Below are 22,830 nucleotides of genomic sequence, written 5' to 3' on the forward strand. Positions count from 1 at the left end.
ATCTTTTCCTTTTCTTTATTTCTTTGTCTAAATTGTTGTGGTTGTCATGGTGACCGGTGTCGGCCAGAGGAGGATGGGTTCCCCCCCTGAGTCTTGGTTCCTCTCAAGGTTTCTTCCTCATGCAAAAAAAAAAACTAGGGAGTTTTTCCTTGCCACTGTCGCCCTTGGCTTGCTCACTGGGGGCTAGGACTCTGACACTTTTAAAGCTGCTTTGTGACAACAACTGTTGTAAAAAGCGCTATATAAATAAAATTTGATTGATGAAAATACTGAAAACTGACCTTGAAAGTGCTTGAATTTGTAAGAAAGTGGTCACGAAAGTGGCTGCATCCGATACTGATTATAGCCAATCACAGTATGCCTTTCCAAGGGTCATTGTGGCTTTTGTGTGGCTGTTGTGTGGCTTAGAGGTGTCTTTGTTTAGGGTTAGATGTGTTTCATGAGAGTTATGTGTGATTAGTGTTGGTGTGTATTTAGTGAAGGTTGGGGTGTGTTTAGTAAGGGTTATGGGTATGTTGCGGTGTTTAGTGATTTGTATATGTTAAGTGATTTTATGTGTGTTTTAGTGAGTGTTAGGGATGTTTAGTGAGTGTGTGTGTGTGTGCTCACTTTGTCATCCTTCATCCAACACACTGTTGGGGCAGGCTCCCCCGAGATCTCCACATCTAGACGGAGTTTGTTGCCAGCAACAACAATAATGGTATTCTGAGAGACCATGTTACCGGCCACATCCAGATGGATCTTTGGAGGGTCTGAAAGAGTGAGGGTTCAGGTAGGATTAGTAAGGATGGATGGATGGATGGATGGATGGAAGGATAGATGGATGGATGGATGGATGGATGGATGGATGGATGGATGGAAGGATTCAGAGCCCACCTTGCCTGGGGACATAATCTATCTTGATCTCTGAGAGAGAGAGAAAGGAGAGACTGTCAGATTGCAAACAGCACAATAAACAGTTAAATATTGAAATAAGTTAAATATTTGAGTAATTTGAGAGTGTATTTTATACCATTATAATACATTATATGTGAAATTTTATACGGTTAATCCCATGATTCCTGCACGCTGCCTGTCTCACCCAGGAAGTTGAGTTTAGCGGAGATTGAGAGGGCGTAGCCGTCTGGTACAAACGTGTAGTCACCAGCATCTTCTGGCTTAACGTCATCTATAGTCAAACGATGAATCCTACACAAACATTCACATGCGCAGACACAGTTTGATCAGGCATCGATGTGGGTGTGAACACCCCCCCTCCCCCGAACGACCACCTACCTCCCGATGTGGGTGTGAACACCCCCCCTCCCCCGAACGACCACCTACCTCCCGATGTGGGTGTGAACACCCCCCCTCCCCCGAACGACCACCTACCTCCCGATGTGGGTGTGAACACCCCCCCTCCCCCGAACGACCACCTACCTCCCGATGTGGGTGTGAACACCCCCCCCTCCCCCGAACGACCACCTACCTCCCGATGTGGGTGTGAACACTCCCCCGAACCACCACCTACCTCCCGATGTGGGTGTGAACACCCCCCCTCCCCCGAACGACCACCTACCTCCCGATGTGGGTGTGAACACCCCCCCTCCCCCGAACCACCACCTACTTAACGATGTGGGTGTGAACACCCCCCCTCCCCCGAACCACCACCTACCTCCCGATGTGGGTGTGAACACCCCCCCTCCCCCGAACCACCACCTACCTCCCGATGTGGGTGAGTTTGATGCGGTCGCTGGCTTTCACCTCCACTCCATCTTTAAACCATTTCCCTGTGACCTTCTCATCAGACACTTCACACTTGAACATGGCTTGTTCAGCAGACTTCACTGTGAGGTCAGCCATACTCTGGAGGATCTCCAGTTCCTTCTCTACACACACAGGACATGGACAGGTGAGTGGATAGATACAGGTAGACAAGTGAGTGGATAGATACAGGTAGACAAGTGAGTGGATAGATACAGATAGACAGGTGAGTGGATAGATACAGATAGACAGGTGAGTGGATAGATACAGATAGACAGGTGAGTGGATAGGTACAGGTAGACAGGTGAGTGGATAGATACAGGTAGACAGGTATATTATTGGTTTATGTTAGAGCAGTAGTGTGTCCGAGTATTAGCATTGTTCACATGTCCAACACAAAACTCCATTGACTGATGTTATTGTCATGCAGGGGATGTGAGTTTTTCTTTTTGTATACTTATTGCGCAGGGGCCATTTCTATGCTAATTGTGGAGATGGTGTTCCGTATATAGTTGGGTAGATGGTGTTCTGTATGGTAATTGAGCATGTGGTGTTATGGTAATTGGGCAGGTGGTGTTCTGTATGGTAATTGAGCAGGTGGTGTTCTGTATGGTAATTGAGCAGGTGGTGTTCTGTATGGTAATTGGGCAGGTGGTGTTCTGTATGGTAATTGGGCAGGTGGTGTTCTGTATGGTAATTGGGCAGGTGGTGTTCTGTATGGTAATTGAGCAGGTGGTGTTCTGTATGGTATTTGGGCAGGTGGTGTTCTGTATGGTAATTGGGCAGGTGGTATGCTTATTCCTGCTTATTGCTATAGTCTTTTTATATAAACATACAGGAAACCCATGTATGAATGTAATTACTGAATGTACATATAAATTGCAAAATAACAACTGACTATTCACAACAGAATAAATCACCGTTTACAAGTCATTATAGTATCAGGATTCCTATTGGGTTAATATACAATGAACAAGCCTACAGCAAACAAACAGGCCAAGCACCTTCCACGATGAGTTCTCCTTTGGAGTGTCCACCGTTGGTGTAGACATAGTACATGCCCATGTCCTCTAGCGCCGCCTCCTGGATAATCAGAGAATGACGCTTTCCATCTTTCTTAAAGCGATAGTGTGTACTTTTATCCTCCCGGGCCAGCTCTTTATCCTCGAAGCACCTTCACTCAGAGGATTTAAAAGAAGACAAGGCTATTATTTTAATATTAAATATAAGTAAAATACTTTTTCTTATTTACTTTGTATTTAAGAGAAGACAGGTTTTATGTGATGGTTTATGAAATAATGTGAATATGTGTGTAATGGTGTGTGATGATAGCTGTGTGTGTGTGTGTATGTGTGTGTGTGTGTGTGAATGTGTTTCTGACCAGATGACATGTGCTCCCTCTTCAGAAACCTCCACCTCAAACTCCACCCTCTCTCCCACCACCACATGGTAGTCGTCCAGCAGTTTAGTTATGGTGATGGGGGGCTCTGTAACCACACACAGCTACACTTCAGTCTAGTTATGGTGATGGGAGAGGTCTGTAACCACATACAGCTACACTTCAGTCTAGTTATGGTGATGGGGGAGGTCTGTAACCACACACACCTACACTTCAGTCTAGTTATGGTGATGGGGGGCTCTGTAACCACACACAGCTACACTTCAGTCTAGTTATGGTGATAGGGGAGGTCTGTAACCACATACAGCTACACTTCAGTCTAGTTATGGTGATGGGGGGCTCTGTAACCACACACAGCTACACTTCAGTCTAGTTATGGTGATAGGGGAGGTCTGTAACCACATACAGCTACACTTCAGTCTAGTTATGGTGATAGGGGAGGTCTGTAACCACATACAGCTACACTTCAGTCTAGTTATGGTGATGGGGGAGGTCTGTAACCACACACAGCTACACTTCAGTCTAGTTATGGTGATGGGGGAGGTCTGTAACCACACACAGCTACACTTCAGTCTAGTTATGGTGATGGGGGGGCTCTGTAACCACACACAGCTACACTTCAGTCTAGTTATGGTGATGGGAGAGGTCTGTAACCACATACAGCTACACTTCAGTCTAGTTATGGTGATGGGGGAGGTCTGTAACCACACACACCTACACTTCAGTCTAGTTATGGTGATGGGGGGCTCTGTAACCACACACAGCTACACTTCAGTCTAGTTATGGTGATAGGGGAGGTCTGTAACCACATACAGCTACACTTCAGTCTAGTTATGGTGATGGGGGGCTCTGTAACCACACACAGCTACACTTCAGTCTAGTTATGGTGATAGGGGAGGTCTGTAACCACATACAGCTACACTTCAGTCTAGTTATGGTGATAGGGGAGGTCTGTAACCACATACAGCTACACTTCAGTCTAGTTATGGTGATGGGGGAGGTCTGTAACCACACACAGCTACACTTCAGTCTAGTTATGGTGATGGGGGAGGTCTGTAACCACACACAGCTACACTTCAGTCTAGTTATGGTGATGGGGGAGGTCTGTAACCACACACAGCTACACTTCAGTCTAGTTATGGTGATGGGGGAGGTCTGTAACCACACACAGCTACACTTCAGTCTAGTTATGGTGATGGGGGAGGTCTGTAACCACACACAGCTACACTTCAGTCTAGTTATGGTGATGGGGGAGGTCTGTAACCACACACAGCTACACTTCAGTCTAGTTATGGTGATGGGGGAGGTCTGTAACCACACACAGCTACACTTCAGTTTAGTTATGGTGATGGGGGCTCATCATGTATCCATCATGTATTATGGCAATAACACTCTATAGTTTCAGTAAGTTGTGATCAGTCATTGTAGTGTGAAAACCTGCCTGACCCATGCGGACGAAGCCTAAACCTGCCTAACCTAGACAGACTAAAATCTAAACCTGCCTTACACAGGCAGACAGAACCCTAAACATGCTCACTTTCTTTGCTTATTTCCTGGGAAAAGGCGAACTGTGAAAGAACTAAGGATTAACTCCCATCACTAACAATCAGTATAGTAATAACATATACAAATACAGCAGTATTAGGAGACAACAGTAAATGTGTAGTGGTTGCTAGAACTACATAACCAGGAGAAATGTATGTGACATCATACATACACATTTGCATAGCCCCTCCCTTTCAGCTGGTGCTGTGTGAAATTGGAAGACGTGAACATGGCTTCACCTTTGACGAACACCTCAGTGAAGCACTTGTCAGTCCCGGCCACGCACTCGTACGCCGCATCATCTGCCAAACTGCATCTGTTAATGGTGAGGGTACGGATGTTCCCATTGGCCTCCATAATGTACCTGGAACACAAACAGCCAATCAGATACCTTACACAGTACAAGAGACTGTGTCACTGAAGGGAAATGCAATATTGTATCTGTTCACTAGAAACAGACAGCATTAGTTGGCTGTGATTGGTCCACAGAAACAATAAACTTCCTAAACAAATGGGGTTGAGTTTGCAGGTGGCATATGATGCTAACCTGAGTGACGATATAGTCCAGTCTTCCTGAATCCTCCACACAGACACATTAACTAGAAATAGTTTTAATATTATAAAACACGTGTGTTTAGTTTAGCTGTGTGAGTGTGGGTGTACAAGCACACAGAGTGTGTGTCTGTCAGTGTCGGTATATGTGAGTAAAACATAACCTCATTGAATTTTAATTATAGTATAAACACATTTATCAGTACTTTAGTGATTGTTGTTAATTATTATTATTATTATTATTATTAATATTACTACTATTATTATTAGTATTACTATTATTATTATTATTATTATTATTATAACAAAACATTTAAGATTAATTTGAGATTTTTCCCTCTAACCCTGTAATTTGGGTTTCTGACTAAACATAATAAAAATTGAGAACTAAGACTCAAATGGGACCCATTCTCCATTGGACGGCCCGTGTGTGTGAAAGAGTTTGTGAGTGTGTGAATGAGTAAGTATGTGTTTGAACCCATCCTTCATTGGACGGCCCGTGTGTGTGAGAGAGTGTGTGAGTGTGTGAATGAGTAAGTATGTGTTTCTCACTTTGCTGAAGGTTTGATCTCCTGGCCATTCTTAAGCCATTTTACTTCTGTGTTGGGGTCGACAACTTCGACGCTCAAAACGATCTTCTTGTCCTTTAGCACAGAGTATGCAGCTTCCAGACGCTTCAGAAAGGCTACAGCAAACACACACACACCATTATCCCCACTAGCAGTACACTTCCCAGTTGTTTTATAGCCATGTTATCCTCGTGTGTGGTTATTTTCTGCATCACATCTCTGTGGGAGCAGCTGGAATGGGAGTAATGGCTGCTTGTATTACTTGACCATTAGTATTTACTATGGCGACGAAAATAATCATTTACTATGGCGACGACGATGATCGTTTACTATGGTGACGGTGATCATTAGGGCTTCTAAGTGGATTGTATATGGGACAGCCTCCCTACAGTAAAGGCATTCAGGGACTCAGGGGGGGCGCCTTGGGGTTTCGGGGCCCGGCTTGTTGCTCCGGCGTGGGGGCGGTTGGCCCGCTCCCCTGGGCGGTTGTGGTCCGGGGCAGCTCGGGGCTCCTCGGCGGGAGGGGGGCCCTGCCGGGTGGGGGGTGGCTCTCGGGAGTGCGTGGCGCTGGGGCTTTGCTACCGGCCCATGGCGGGGGGGGCTCTGTTTCCTCTGGTTCCCCTGGACCTGGGCTCCTTGGCTGGGGGGGCGCTGTCCGGGGTCTCCCCCTCCCGCCCGCTGGGGCGAGCATGCGTGGGTCACTGGGAAGTGCGGCCCTGGGACTCCACGGCTCCTGGGGGGGCCGTGGGCGGGTGGGATTCCCGGGTCTTTCTCTGCCTACCTCTGGCCTCTGGGGGAATGTTGTCACAGCTTTCTACCCTTGCCGGTAAGTACATTCTGAAACCCTAGAGAAACTAGTCTAGAGGTTTGAGGGGGATCAGATAAACATTTAGGTACATGGTGCACTACAGAGGCCGCTAGTCATGTCTAATGTTTTAGATTTTTAGACTCTTCTGTTTCCCTCCCCCTTTCTTTCTCACTTCCTGTTTCTCTTTCTCCCTCTCTCCCTCTCTCTCTCTCTCTTTGCCTTTCTCATAAGTCAAAATGGTTTTTTGCTCATGCTCCCCATGTAACGTGGCACCCCCGAACACGGTGGTGTCGCGCTGGTTTCGAGGAGTGTAGGACTCAAGTGCAAACCCACTAAAAGCAAAAGGCAAAAAACAGCCAAACTGAAACCTCCGCGACAGCGGGAAAACGAAAACAAAAAACCCAGAGGGAACAACAGAAGAACTACACGGAGAAACTCGACGTGAGTATAGACCAGGTAAGTTAACAAACAAAAACACACGGAAGGGAATACAACGCGTCTTAAGAAAAAACGGGAAAACGAAAATCACATGGAGAACGGCTCAACATGTCAAAAGGAGAAATAAAATAGATGAAGCTTAGGTAGGCAAGACCTAAGCTTCTACCAGATTACCTGTCAGCCTGTCCACCAGAACACTGGTAGACAAACCGACATAGAACAGAGAGGGAAGAAACAAACAGAACATACGAGAGACAAAACCTGAGAACACTCAGGGGAGAAACAGAAGTAAACAGAGAAACGTAGCAACTGCACAAAGGCAAGAGTAACTGGCTTAGGCTGCGAGCGTGAATACAACTAACAACTTCAGCAAAGGACTGCTGAAGTTGCTCGCCTTAAGTAGGCTGCAAACACCTGCAGCCTATTGTGCCTGATTGCCCCCAGGTCTAGCTCGCGGGCTCCTCCTTGTGGCGACCGGAGGAACTGTCCTGGGTCCAACCCTGACAGAATCCCCCCCTCTAGGCCCGAGACCTCGCGGGCCCAGGGCCACAGCCCTGTCGCGATAGAAGGCAGCAATCAGAGAAGGATCCAGGATGCGAGCCCTGGGAACCCAAGACCGCTCCTCAGGCCCGTAACCCTCCCAATCCACCAGGAATTGGTCCCGCCCCCTGACCCGACGGATGTCCAAAAGACGCCGCACCGTATAAACCGGACCCCCACCAACCATACGAGGCACAGGAGGAGCCGGGGCAGGAGAAGAACCACACAAGTACGGCCGGAGAAGGGACACGTGAAACACCGGGTGGACACGCATGGACGGAGGGAGGACCAAACGGTAGGTGACCGGGTTGATTCGACGGTCGACCTTAAACGGGCCCAGGAAGCGAGGAGCCAGTTTCTTGGTGCCACCCTGAACCGGCAAGTTACCCGCCGCCAACCACACCCGCTGACCAGGACGAAAAGACAGCGCCGGGAGACGATGCCTGTTGGCGCTGCGGCAATAGGCAGAGGAGGCCTTCAACAGGGCCGAGCGGGCACGCGACCAAGCCTTGCGGCAGCGCTGGAACTGAGCCCTAGCGGAAGGCACAGCCACGGCCTGCTCGTGATCGGCAAACAGCAGAGGGGCATACCCGAATAAGCACTCAAAGGGCGACATGCCCAGAGCCGAATGCCACAGCGTGTTGTGGGCGTACTCAGCCCACAACAGGTGGTCGGCCCAGGATGCAGGGTTAGCGGATGCCAGGCACCTGAGGGTCTGCTCCAGGTCCTGGTTAACACGCTCGGTCTGACCGTTAGACTGGGGGTGGAAACCTGAAGACAGGCTAGCGGAAGCGCCGAGGAGGGTCAGGAATGCTTTCCAAAAGCTGCTAGCGAACTGGGGTCCTCTATCGGACACCACGTCTTGAGGAAACCCATAGTTGCGGACGATGTGAAGCAGCAAGAGAGACGCGGTCTCCCGGGCGGAGGGCAGCTTGGGCAGACCGATGAACTTGCTGAATTTAGAGAATCTGTCGACAACTACTAGAATGGTGGTTAACCCCTTAGAAGACGGAAGCCCGGTGACAAAGTCTAAGGCGATATGAGACCACGGTCTGGAGGGCGTGGGTAAAGGACGCAACAGCCCCCTGGGCTTGCTACGAGGCGCCTTGCTTCGGTTACACACCTCGCAGGAGGCCACGAAGTCACGGATCTCCTGATCCATTGCGGGCCACCAAAACCTTCTCTTTATTAGTTCGGTGGTCCGCCTAGCACCGGGGTGTGCCGCGTATCGTTCGGTGTGTCCCCACAAGAGAACCTTACGCCGGGCGGTCGAGGGAACATAGAGACAGCCAGGAGGAACACCGCTAGGGCCGGGTTCGTTGGCGAGTTCGTCCTGAACTGTCTTTTCGATTCCCCACCGGATGGGTGCAACAACTACTCCTGGGGGAAGCACAGTTTCAGGCGGACTGTCAATGAGAGGCGGCTCCCACTGACGAGACAAAGCGTCGGGCTTCGTGTTCTTAGAGCCGGGACGGTATGACAAAGTAAAATCAAAGCGACTAAAAAACAGAGCCCATCTGGCCTGTCTGGCATTGAGGCGCTTGGCCTGCTGGAGATATGTCAGGTTTTTGTGGTCCGACCAGACCAGGAAAGGGTGGCGGGCTCCCTCCAGCCAATGCCGCCACTCCTCTAAAGCCATTTTAACGGCCAGGAGTTCTTTGTCCCCTACGTCGTACCGCCTCTCCGTAGGGGTGAACCGGTGCGAAAAATAGGCGCAGGGATGCAGCTTAGGAGGGTCCCCGACCCTCTGTGAGAGAACAGCCCCAACGCCCAAATCAGAGGCGTCGGTTTCGACAATGAAAGGGAGCTCAGGATCAGGAACCCGTAGCACCGGAGCACTGGTAAAAAGACCCTTCAGTGTCTCAAACGCCTTCTGGGCTTCCGGGGTCCAGGTGAACTTCCCCAATTTCTTGCTAGTGAGGGCCGAGAGCGGAGCAGCAAGAGAGCCAAAACCCCTAATAAACCGTCTGTAAAAATTGGCAAATCCCAGGAAGCGTTGGACTAAACGAACGGACGTGGGCACGGGCCATTGAGTCACAGCTTTGATCTTGGCGGGTTCCATAGCCAGTTGACCCTTGGCAACGATGAACCCCAAGAAGGCTACCTCGGAGACGTGGAACAGGGACTTCTCCAGTTTTACATAGAGATGGTTCTCTAGTAACAACTGGAGGACGCGGCGTACGTGTTGCTGGTGTTCTTGAACGGTACAGCTATATATTAAAATATCGTCAAGGTAGACGTAGGCGTAATCATCTAGAGTCTCTCTAAGGACACCGTTTACGAACCGCTGGAAAGCCGCGGGTGCGTTCATGAGCCCAAACGGCATGACTAAATACTCGTAATGCCCAGAGGGTGTATTGAAGGCGGTTTTCCATTCGTCGCCTTCTCTGACTCGCAACAGATTGTACGCACTTCTAAGGTCTAACTTAGTGAAGACCGTCGCCCGTTGAAGGGCCTCGAAGGCGGAGGACATGAGCGGCAAGGGGTGGCGGTCTTTGATGGTGATCTTATTTAGTCCCCTGTAATCTATGCAAGGGCGAAGGCCCCCATCCTTTTTCCCTACAAAGAAGAACCCGGCACCTGCGGGAGAGGTAGAGGGACGGATGGTACCAGCAGCAAGCGCTTCCTGAATGTAGGACTCCATAGCCTTGCGTTCAGGCAACGCCAAGGAAAACAAACGACCCCTAGGGGGAGTGGTACCAGGTAAGAGGTTGATGGCAATGTCGCAGGCTCTATGCGGGGGTAGGAAGCCTGCTTTGCGCTTGCTAAAAACGTCTTTAAGGTCATGGTAAACAGCAGGGACTTTCTCCAAGCCTGCTATTTTTTCTTGGCTTTCCCCGGGTTTACTGCAGTGGGGCGCCAAGCACGACTGTTCGCACACTTTGCTCCAACGATTGATAGATAAATTGAGCCAATCAATGTCAGGGTTGTGGCGTTGGAGCCAGGGAAACCCCAAAATCAGCTGCAGTTTGGGCGCAGCGATGACATAAGGGGTGAGGGTTTCATGATGGTTCCCTATCGTCACTGTTAGAGGGACGGTTTGGTGGGTTATATCCCCTGAAGTGAGCAACCTGCCATCCACAGCAGACACCGAGAGGGGTTTTTCTAAAGGAACCAGAGGTATGGAGAGAGAGGCTACGAGGGCGGAGTCAATGAAATTGCCAGTAGCCCCAGAGTCAACGAGAGCTAAAACCCGGTGTTCGTCTGAACCCCTCCACGAGACCACTACGAGGGGCATCAGACCGCAGACGGGGAAATAAGCGCCATGACCCGTCGGTGCAACCCCGTTCACCGACGGGTCTGCCCTTTTCCCTGTAACTCGGGACACTCTGCGATTCTGTGATCAGCCCGGCCGCAATAAAGACATTTAACCTCCCTTAAGCGGGTTTGTCTTTCCTGACGGGAGAGGCGAGTGTGCCCTAACTGCATGGGTTGTTCAGATGCCTCGCCTTCCCCGTGAGTCTTGCGCACAGGAGACACTGACTTAGTGCTGGGTGGTGCAAACAAACGGCGGTGTTGTTTACGATCCCGTAACCGGTTATCCAACCTAATGGTGAGTTCTATAGCATCGTCCAGACCACTGGGAGGCTCTCTGAGGGACAGTTCGTCCTTTATCTCTTCACTCAATCCCTCTATGTAAATAGCCCCCAGCGCCTCTGAACCCCAATCACTCTCCGCCGCCAGTGTGCGGAAGTCTAGAGAGTATTCTGCCACCGTTGATCTGCCCTGCCGTAAACGCAACAGTTTGGACGCGACCATACCCCCAGAAGCCGGATGAAAGAACGTCTGCCGCATAGCCCGAGAGAATCGCTCAAAAGAGGAACAGATGTCCGGTTGGTTCTCCCACACCGGTGTAGCCCACCGCAGTGCTTTCCCGGACAGCAACGCCATGACATAGGCCACCTTGGCACGTTCGGTAGGAAAACGGGATGGCTGCTGCTCAAAGATCAGGGAGCACTGCAATAAAAAACCCCTACATTCGTCGGGATCCCCGCTGTAACGCGCCGGAGCGGGCAAAGCGGGTTCGGCACGGGAGTCGGCAGGCAGCCCGACAGCCCCGGAGGAAATGAGAGGGCTGGGAGCCGCAACAGGCTGATCTGGCTTTTGAACCGCGAGGGCGATAGCCTGGAGCTGGGTGTGTATCTCTTGTAATGCTAGCTCGTGCCTGCCGATAGCCTGCCCTTGTATGGCGAGGGCATTCCGCACCTCGTCGGCAGCTGGGTTAGCTGAGTCCATAACAGGCTGAAGTTGTTCTGTAACGTGGCACCCCCGAACACGGTGGTGTCGCGCTGGTTTCGAGGAGTGTAGGACTCAAGTGCAAACCCACTAAAAGCAAAAGGCAAAAAACAGCCAAACTGAAACCTCCGCGACAGCGGGAAAACGAAAACAAAAAACCCAGAGGGAACAACAGAAGAACTACACGGAGAAACTCGACGTGAGTATAGACCAGGTAAGTTAACAAACAAAAACACACGGAAGGGAATACAACGCGTCTTAAGAAAAAACGGGAAAACGAAAATCACATGGAGAACGGCTCAACATGTCAAAAGGAGAAATAAAATAGATGAAGCTTAGGTAGGCAAGACCTAAGCTTCTACCAGATTACCTGTCAGCCTGTCCACCAGAACACTGGTAGACAAACCGACATAGAACAGAGAGGGAAGAAACAAACAGAACGTACGAGAGACAAAACCTGAGAACACTCAGGGGAGAAACAGAAGTAAACAGAGAAACGTAGCAACTGCACAAAGGCAAGAGTAACTGGCTTAGGCTGCGAGCGTGAATACAACTAACAACTTCAGCAAAGGACTGCTGAAGTTGCTCGCCTTAAGTAGGCTGCAAACACCTGCAGCCTATTGTGCCTGATTGCCCCCAGGTCTAGCTCGCGGGCTCCTCCTTGTGGCGACCGGAGGAACTGTCCTGGGTCCAACCCTGACACCCCAAGCCCCTCACATTCGCCCCCAGCCTCTCCCTCTCACCCCCAGCCCCCCCTCCGCACTGCCCCAAGCCCCTCCCCCTCAAGACCCAGCCCCTCCCTCCCCCTCACCCTCGCTAGTTTTCGGCTCCACTGCCTTCATTTTCTTCAGGCGTTTCAGCATGCCCCTGAGGTCGGTGATGCCGTATTTAAATGCGATCTTCTCGTATTCGCTGGGATGGGCATTCTTCAGCAGCTCCCAAACGTCCTTCTCATCTACCTCCGGCTGGGTCTTCTTAGTCCTGAGAGGAGAGAGGTGAGAGTTTAAGTAGTGCTACTTTAATTAGTTCCATTGAATATGTTAAGTATATAATACACTAATAACTTTAACTAGGATTAGGATTAATAAACTCAGGTTACCTCGGATTAGGGGGTATAAACTTACTTTTTAGCAGCTTTGAGCAGAGCACTGAAGTCCAAGTCTCCCTCATCCTCTCCTGCACCACTGCACACAACACACATATATAAGCACTCAAATACACTCTATACACACAGAATACACACACAGTATGTTCTGCTAACACCTCACCCCACTCCACTGAGGTTTAGTTAGACCTGCACGATATAAAGTAAATGAGCGATAACATTGTTCAGCGTGACTATGAACACTCCTCAACACTTTGACTTGTGACAAATGCACAAATATTTAAATGCATATTAACTATATTTTTCATGTGTCTGTGTTGACAGGTAAACTGCCAACATGCGCACTGAATTAAGAAATAGAATAAATAATTTCAAACACACTTTTAAATAGCAAACTGCATTGAATACCCAACCGATTAAAATAACTTGCCTTTAAATAAGACAATTTAACAATAACAAACGGTTAATTTCTTCTAAATTTATGATGAATTTAAAGCAAAGCAAAAGCAAAAAATAAAATAAAATAAAAGCCACGGAGGCAGATGGGCACTGTCACACTCAACAAAAAAATCTCTAGAAATAAAAATATAGCTGGGGCACTAGAAATTAAACACAATTGAAACAAGGTGTACTTCATTTTCACCTCAAGGTCTTCATCAAACATTTTCTCTCTCAGCCATTGTGCTAACTGTCAATTTCACTCTGGGATTAATAAAGTTCTCTATCTAACAACCTAGGAATAGGGTTAGGGTTAACCCTAGCCCTAGATAATATCACAGGCGCCATCAAATTGACACAAATCTGAGGGTAGTTAACTGCTAGCGGGAGTTTACGATTGGCAAAGTGGTATTTCATCTGATATACTATATTGTGTGTGTGTGTGTGTGTGTATGTATATACACTATATTGTTAAAGTATTTGCTCACCCATCCACATTATCGGAATCAGTTGTTCCAATCACTTCCATGGTCACAGGTGTATAACATTAAGCACCTAGGCATGCAGACTGTTTTTACAAACATTTGTGAAAGAATGGGTCGCTCTCAGGAGCTCAGTGAATTTCAGCGTGCAACTGTGTTAGGATGCCACCTGTGCAACAAATACAATCGTGAAATTTCCTCACTCCTAAATATTCTACAGTCATCTGTCAGCTGTATTATGAGAAAATGGAAGTGTTTGGGAACGACAACAACTTGGTCACGAAGTGGTAGACCATGTAAACTGATGGAGTGGGGTCAGCGGATTTTGAAGCCCATAGTGCGAAGAAGTTGCCAACTTTCTGCAGAGTCAGTCACTACAGACATCCAACGTTCATGTGGCCTTCAGATGATCTCAAGAACAGTGTGCAGAGAGCTTCATGGAATGGGTTTCCATGGTCGAGCAGATGCATCTAAGCCATACATCACCAAGTGCAATGCAACGCGTCGGATGCAGTGGAGTAAAGCACACCGCCACTGAACTCTAGAGCAGTGGAGGTGTGTTCTCTGAAGTGACGAATCACGCTTCTCCATCTGACAATCTGATGGATGAGTCTGGGTTTGGTGGTTGCCAGAAGAACGGTGCTTTTCTGACTGCATTGTGATTATGGTGTGTGATTATGGTGATTATGGTGTGGGGATGTTTTTCAGGAGCTGGGCTTGGCTTCTTTGACATTTTGGACAATTCCATGCTCACAACTTTGTGGGAACAGTTTGGAGCTGGCCCCTTCCTCTTCAAACATGTCCATGCACCAGTGCACAAAGCAAGATCCATAAAGCCAGTCTGGTGTGGATGAACTTGACTGGCTTGCACAGAGTCCTGACCTCAACCTGACAGAACACCTTTGGGATGAATTAGAGCTGAGACTGAGAGCCAGGCCTTTTCGTCTACCATCAGTATGTGACCTCACAAATGCGCTTCTGGAAGAATGGTCAAAAATCTCCATAAACCCACTCCTAAACCTTGTGGACAGCCTTCCCAGAAGAGTTGAAGCTGTTCTAATCCTAAGGATTAGGAATGGGATGTCACTTAAGCTCATATGTGAGTCAAGGAAGGTGAGCTAATACTTTTGGCAATATAGTGTATGAAGAAAATTTAATTTATGAACTGTGGTGCCAAAAAATCATATAGTGGTAGTTGCATTAATCCTAGTGGTGAGACTTTAACACGTTAATTTCGATTAATTAATTACAGGAAAATTAACGAACTAAAAAAATTAACGCATTTTAACGCATGAGACACTTTTGCACCGTGGAATGTTTCTCAGTGCACAAGATCATGATGGAGATGACTGAAGAGGCTACGCTGGTGGATGGGAAATTTAAATATAAGAAACTTCCAAATGGAAGTACAAACACAAATAGTGTTATTTGCACTTTATGTAGGAAGGAGTTCGCTTATCACAGGAGCACTTCCACCCTTCGTTACCACCTCAACACAAAACACGTTGGGGCTAACGCGCAGGTCAGTAATGATAACTTAGCTGCTAAATGTGTTCCTAGTATGATAGGATGACCAAACGTCCACATTTCCCGGGACATGTCCGTATTTCACATCCTGTCCAGGGCGTCCCAGGTTTTTTAAAGTGAGGAAATGTCCTGGTTTTTAAATTACCTTCATTGGACCATTAAGACTGGATTAAACTTAATTAAGACTGGATTAAACTTTCGCGAGTGATCGTAGCACGCGAATCCCCACACCGCGCGAGCGGCGGAGGCATTTATACTTGACGCGTCAATTTTTTTACACTGTATTATTTGCAGTGTTGTTTGTTCTCTGTGCTTACAAGAAGCGCTGCACATTGCGTCAACTGATGCAAGTTACGAACTGCCGTCCAGAAAGACAATGTCGAAGAAAATCCAGCAGCTGTATGATGAGGAAAAGGAAGTAAAACAGGTTATTATGAAGAGCGCCACAAATGTGGCTCTGACTGGGGATCACTGGACCTCTGTTAGCAACAAGAATTATCTTGGTGTGACAGCTCATATTATAGATGATGAATGAAAGATCCAGTCATTTGCTTTGAGCATGCAGAAGACCACTTCTAGGCACTATGGAGATACCTGGGAAATTAAAGAAAAAGTATACCATCTAAAATGGTATTAAAAACATCTTCTGATTTACTTAAATTCTTCTTATTCTTCCAATATCCTGAGCAAAACAACATTTTTGGTCAGAATTTCGAGTCTTCTGAAAACTCGTTTGCTCGGTTTTCTGCACTCATCTATTGGTCTGTGTAGTAGACTGGTGGAAAAATAAACAAGATGTTGAAGTTTATGATCATGTTCATTGATTCATTCATCATTCAAACTTAAATTAATATTTCTCATGTTAAATACTGAAATGCGATTAAAATGCGATTAATTTCGATTAATTAATTACAAAGCTTCAGATTAATTCGATAAATTTTTTTAATCGCGTCCCACCCCTAATTAATACATACACATATACATTTAGATGGTTAGGTTATAACCATTTCGAGTTACGGGTAATCATGGTCTGGTGGTTAGAGAATCTGTCTTGTAACCAGAGGGTCATGGGTTTGATTCCCATGGCCATGACCGAAGTGCCTTTGAGCAAGGCACTTAACCCCAACTGCTCCCTGGGCGCTAGGCTAGGGCTGCCCACCGCTCTGGGCACGTGTGCACCACAGCCCCCTACTGAGCACTAGTGTGTGTGTGTGTATATGTGTGTGTGTGTGTGTATGTGTGTGTGTGCACCACAGCCCCCAGTGATCACTAGTGTGTGTGTGTGTGTGTGTGTGTGTGTGTGTGTGTGTGTGTGTACCATAGCTCCCTAGTGATCACTAGTGTGTGTGTGTGTGTGAGAGAGAGAAATAATGTAGCTACTATAAATCAAGATGACATGCCACCCACAAATACATGCATGTTTGCTTGCACACACACACACACACACACACATACACATACACACAGGCTTACACTCGTTTGAAGGCAGAAAGAATGTCTTCTTGTCCTCCTTGGTCAGCAACTAAAAGAACAAACACATTCAGATTACAGAGACTGGATAGAGTTTGTGTGCATGTGTTTCTGTGTATGTTTTTGCATGTGTGTGCATTCGTGTGCATCAGTCTGTATACGTCAGTGTGAGTTTGTCTAGGTGTGTGTAAGTGTGTGTGTGTGTGTGTGTGTGTTTGTCTCGGTGTGTGTAAGTGTGTGTGAGTTTGTCTAGGTGCGTGTAAGTGTGTGTGTGTTTGTCTAGGTGTGTGTAAGTGGGTGTAAGTTCGTGTGTGTGTTTGTCTAGGTGTGTGCAAGTGTATGTGTTTGTCTAGGTGTGTGTAAGTGTGTGTAAGTGTGTGTGTTTGTCTAGGTGTCTGTAAGTGTGTGTGTGTTTGTTTGTCTAGGTGTGTAAGTGTGTGTGTGTGTATGTGTGTGTGTGTTTGTCTAGGTGTGTGTAAGTGGGTGTAAGTGTGTGTGTGTTTGTCTAGGTGTGTGCAAGTGTGTGTGTGTTTGTCTACGTGTGTGTAAGGGTGTGTAAATGTGTGTGTGTGTGTGTGTGTGTGTTTGTCTAGGTGTGTGTGTGTGTGTGTTTGTCTAGGTGTGTGTAAGTGTGTGTGTGTGTGTGTGTTTATCTAGGTGTGTGCAAGTGTGTGTGTGTTTGTCTAGGTGTGTGTTTGTCTAGGTGTGTGTAAGTGTGTGTGTGTGTGTGTGTGTGTTTGTCTAGGTGTGTGCAAGTGTGTGTGTGTGTGTGTGTGTGTGTTTGTCTAGGTGTGTGTAAGTGTGTGTGTGTGTTTGTCTAGGTGTGTGTGTGTAAGTGTGTGTGTGTGTTTGTCTAAGTGTGTGTGTGTCTGTGTGTGTGTGTGTGTGTGTTTGTCTAGGTGTGTGTGTGTGTGTGTGTGTGTGTGTGTTTGTCTTGGTGTGTGTAAGTGTGTGTGTGTGTGTGTGTGTGTTTGTCTAGGTGTGTGTGTGTGTGTGTGTGTGTGTGTGTGTGTGTGTGTGTTTGTCTAGGTGTGTGTAAGTGTGTGTGTGTGTGTGTGTGTGTGTTTGTCTAGGTGTGTTTGTGTGTGTGTGTGTGTGTGTTTGTCTAGGTGTGTGTGTGTGTGTGTGTGTGTGTGTGTGTGTGTGTGTGTGTGTGTGTGTGTTTGTATAGGTGTGTGTAAGTGTGTGTGTGTGTGTGTGTGTGTGTGTGTGTGTGTGTGTGTGTGTTTGTCTAGGTGTGTTTGTGTGTGTGTGTGTGTGTGTTTGTCTAGGTGTGTGTGTGTGTGTGTGTGTGTGTGTGTGTGTGTTTGTATAGGTGTGTGTAAGTGTGTGTGTGTGTGTGTGTGTGTGTGTGTGTGTGTGTGTGTTTGTCTAGGTGTGTTTGTGTGTGTGTGTGTTTGTCTAGGTGTGTGTGTGTGTGTGTGTTTGTCTAGGTGTGTGTAAGTGTGCTTCTTCCTGCCTTCCACTGAGATATCGAAGGTGCAGCTGTCACACTTGTCTTTGGCGGACACCTCACACCGGTAGCTCCCTGCATCACCGTTGACAATCTTTACAATCTTCATCTCGTATGTGTACACCTGACCTCGCACATTAAAGATGCACATGCAAACAAATGCAAATATACACAGACACAAATGATTAGAACTTATTATTAAAGTACATTAATTTAAAGAGAATACATTACACAAAGCATCCAGAAAGCTTGTGTTTAGTGTTGAATATGTGTGGCTGTCATAACCCAGGGTGAGCGTTAGAGAGGTGAGTGTATGTCATAACCCAGGGTGAGGGTTAGACGGGTGAGTGTGTGTCATAACCCAGGGTGAGGGTTAGACAGGTGAGTGTGTGTCATAACCCAGGGTGAGGGTTAGACAGGTGAGTGTGTGTCATAACCCAGGGTGAGGGTTAGACAGGTGAGTGTATGTCATAACCCAGGGTGAGGGTTAGACGGGTGAGTGTGTGTCATAACCCAGGGTGAGGGTTAGACTGGTGAGTGTGTGTCATAACCCAGGGTGAGGGTTAGACAGGTGAGTGTGTGTCATAACCCATGGTGAGGGTTAGACAGGTGAGTGTGTGTCATAACCCAGGGTGAGGGTTAGACAGGTGAGTGTGTGTCATAACCCAGGGTGAGGGTTAGACAGGTGAGTGTGTGTCATAACCCAGGGTGAGGGTTAGACAGGTGAGTGTGTGTCATAACCCAGGGTGAGGGTTAGACAGGTGAGTGTGTGTCATAACCCAGGGTGAGGGTTAGACAGGTGAGTGTGTGCTCACCTTGGTGTTCCTGTCGTATGTTTCTTTAAACTGCAGGTGTTTTCCGGCCTTGCTGCCCAAGTCCAACCACTTTCCCTTCATCCACTTCAGAACTGGCTTCTTTGCCATGTTAGTTGCATCCACTTTAGATACAAACAGCACATCCTTACCTAGACATGAGACACACACACACACACACACACACACACACACACACACACACACACACACGTTTAACACGTTGCGTGAGTGATGTGTGGTACTCTTTGTTACCTTGACAATTTTCAGTGCTGCACTGGGTCTCTGTATTAACAAATTCTTTATTAAAGGTCTTATTTTATTCAGAACATATTTGAAATAAGCTTACATGAGGATATCTGTGTACTAGACCTAAGGACTAGGACTAGAATAGGGTCTCTGCACCATGGGGAAACTGAAGCATATAGAACTTGAACAGTAAATGTCCAAGAATTGATCGTTGGGAAACCAAGACTGTATCCTTATTCAATCTCAGGTCATTTACTACCTCAACTAGAGCTGATTCAGTCCTGTGGAGGGTTAGACTAACCAACTAACACCATACTGGCCCATGTATTTGGTTTGCTTTAACACAATCATTGAGTGTGTGTGTGTGTGTGTGTGTGTGTGTGTGTGTGTGTGTGTGTGTGTGTGTGTGTGTGTGAGTGAATGAGTGAGTGAGTGAGTGAGTGAGTGAGTGAGTGAGTGAGTGAGTGAGTGAGTGAGTGTGTGTGTGTGTGTGTGTGTGTGTGTGTGTGTGTGTGTGTGTGTGTGTGTGTGTGTGTGTGTGTGTATGTGAGAGGTGGGGGGGGGGGTTTATACCTGCTATAGCCACAACAGACTCTGGCTTCTCCAAAAACAGACCACTCAGCTCAGTTTTTTCTATAAAAACAAAATAGACAAGTCAACAAATATTCATCTGTCTGACACAAACAAACACATACACACACAAAACACACACACACACACACACACACACACACACACACAGAGGAAACAAATACATAATACACAAGTGTACCTATGTAATATGTAATATGCACCTGTACCAACACATTTATAGCTCACAATGAAGGATGTGAAAGTGAACTTAATCAACAAGGCAACTGACCAGATTTATCCAAGCACTGTCAATCAGGTCCCACACAACAAACATGATCAATTTTAATCAGGTCTCACACACAAATATCAAATTTGTATATTCCAAATCATTTGAACAGCATGGTGATATTACACATGCTTAAACAAATAGTTAATACTACAGTATTTAATAATAGTTAATGCTACAGTAATACTACAGTATTTAGTAAAATATTGTTAAAGTCCTGAGAAAACATTTTTATTTTTTTACCAGAGGAGAGGTTGCATGTTACATGATACTCGCACATGGCCAGTGCTGACACTAACAGGAACCTCACGAGAGGAGTTGGTTAGGGTTAGCATCTTAGATACGAAGCACCTTATGAAACATGCTTATAACTCACTCACTCACACTCATTAACTCACACTCTCACTCACTCATTAACTCACTCATTAACTCACACTCACTCATTTATTAACTCACACTCACTCATTAACTCACACTCACTCAATCATTAACTCACACTCTCACTCACTCATTAACTCACTCACTCATTAACTCACACTCACTCATTCATTAACTCACACTCACTCATTCATTAACTCACACTCACTCACCCATTAACTCACATTCACTCACTCATTGATTCGCACACACTCACGCCCACTAACTCTAACTCTCACTCACTCATTTACTGACTTGCTGACTCACTAAATCACTGACCCACCCACTCATGTTTAATATAATTCACCAGGAGGTGGCACTGTTACCCCTGAAATAGCGTTGGTGCTTCGCATCAGGGACACTGTGTCTTTGTTAAAACAGAATTCTCAGGTTTTCTTGCAACACAGGCACACAGTCACTACCATAGACAGACTTGGGTTTGGTCTGATGGTTGAAACATACACACAGTAAAGCACAAACCATCTAAATTCCTCACGCACATTCAGTAAAATACAGATAGTATGTATATTTTATTATACATATAATTATTAAAACACATTGCATATATATATATATATATATATATATATATATATATATATATATATATATATATATATATATATATATATATATGTTTATAAACACTGAATTGATCATGATAAGATTCCTCTGTACCATCTGCCTGGGGTCAGATGCAGATCATTTGTCACATATGATTCTGCCTTAGCTAACAATGATTAAACTGATGTAACCAGTGAAGAAAGTGAAGAATGAATGAATACACCAGTCTGTCTCTATCTGGTCCCAGGCAGTGGAAGTACATGAAACACAAATAACTGTTAAACCAACTCTTTTACACGTTTAGGTTGGTTTAGGTTTCTCTCTCTCTCTCTCTCTCTCTCTCTCTCTCTCTCTCTCTCTCTCTCTCTTTCTCTTTCTCATGCAAATAGCATATTATCTCACCATATTCTGCTTCCGGGTCTATTGGAGATTGAACAAGATGTTAAATTAAATATAAAATTCACTGATTCATTTGTATTTACTTTTTACTTTAGGGTTTGCAAAATGAAAATTGGGTACCCAATTATCACTTTACATTCATGTCATTTAGTTTCCATTTAGTGACATGTTTTCAAAAAATAAAATCACATTGGTTTAAAAGATTCAATGAGAAACATAATAGATTAATGCACTGATTGAAGCACACCAACAGGTGTTAGGATAAGTGTGTGTGTGTGTGTGTGTGTGTGTGTGTGTGTGTGTGTGTGTGTGTGTGTGTGTGTGTGTGTTTGTGATGTTTGCTGTGTGTTTGTGTATGTAAACATCAGGGGTTGAGGATATGAAGTCATAATATTCATCACATTAATGATCTGAAGTAATGGATTTAATGATGTAACACATCGATCCTAAGATATGCAGTGATTAGCTAATGGCATTATGTCTTCATATCCTCAACCGTTGAACATTCACTCGTTGAACACCGAACAAACACATTAAACAGATACGTATTTAATTAAATACACTGACACATTTTATTCACAGATCCTGTGATAATGCACAGGGACAAGAAGCTCTACTTATTTTACTCCATCATGACATTAAAGGGCTTATATTTTTAAACAAATGTTCACAGTTCACTGGGACCCCAGCAGGAGGGGCACTAATACACACACACACACACACACACACACATATACACACACACACACATATACACACACACACACACACACACATATATACACACCAGAGATGGGGACTTGAGTTTGGGACTCGTACTCGAGTCACACTTAAGTCACACTTAAGTCACACTTAAGTCGCATATACAGTGACTTCAGACTCGACTTAGACTTGCATTCTTCCAACTTGACTTGGACTCGTGATTTGAGACTCGTGAACAATCTTTTATTTGTAATGTTCTTTTGTGTTTCATTTGACAATCTCTTCTCCGCCTGTCTGTATGCTTTTCACTTCCCGCTGACGTAACGTTACGTGACACAAATGCGCCCGCCACAAACCATCGTGATCATGGTGGCGCTGGTGAAGACGCTCGCTTCTGTTCCACCATTCATGAGTTTTGGGTACAAAAACTTTTGCAGAAGTAGCAAATAGAAGAGCAGCAAACTGCAGCGTGTGTGGCATAAAAATACAGGACGCTGGTTCCACCACATCTAATTTTATTCGC

General features: G+C 46.2%; 1 protein-coding gene across 3 annotated transcripts in view; it reads right to left on the minus strand.

Annotated features, from left to right (window-relative positions):
* Positions 1–22,830, minus strand: part of mybpc2b (myosin binding protein Cb) — a 44,563-nt gene that overhangs the window by 12,048 nt on the left and 9,685 nt on the right. For 2 of the 3 annotated variants that reach the window (XM_076986746.1, XM_076986744.1), the window contains exons 3-17: positions 21,609–21,626; positions 19,940–19,999; positions 19,121–19,269; positions 18,312–18,429; positions 16,856–16,904; positions 12,955–13,014; positions 12,642–12,811; positions 5,792–5,924; positions 4,927–5,051; positions 3,125–3,230; positions 2,748–2,917; positions 1,703–1,868; positions 1,082–1,188; positions 877–906; positions 610–752 (exon numbers count right to left, since the gene is read on the minus strand). In XM_076986746.1, coding sequence (XP_076842861.1) covers positions 610–752; positions 877–906; positions 1,082–1,188; positions 1,703–1,868; positions 2,748–2,917; positions 3,125–3,230; positions 4,927–5,051; positions 5,792–5,924; positions 12,642–12,811; positions 12,955–13,014; positions 16,856–16,904; positions 18,312–18,429; positions 19,121–19,269; positions 19,940–19,999; positions 21,609–21,626 — 1,604 coding nt within the window. The remainder of the gene's footprint in view (positions 1–609; positions 753–876; positions 907–1,081; positions 1,189–1,702; positions 1,869–2,747; positions 2,918–3,124; positions 3,231–4,926; positions 5,052–5,791; positions 5,925–12,641; positions 12,812–12,954; positions 13,015–16,855; positions 16,905–18,311; positions 18,430–19,120; positions 19,270–19,939; positions 20,000–21,608; positions 21,627–22,830) is intronic. The other variant, XM_076986745.1, reaches the window with a different exon arrangement.

The sequence above is a fragment of the Brachyhypopomus gauderio genome, unplaced genomic scaffold (assembly GCF_052324685.1).
Source record: "Brachyhypopomus gauderio isolate BG-103 unplaced genomic scaffold, BGAUD_0.2 sc49, whole genome shotgun sequence".
In the NCBI taxonomy this organism is placed as follows: domain Eukaryota; kingdom Metazoa; phylum Chordata; class Actinopteri; order Gymnotiformes; family Hypopomidae; genus Brachyhypopomus; species Brachyhypopomus gauderio.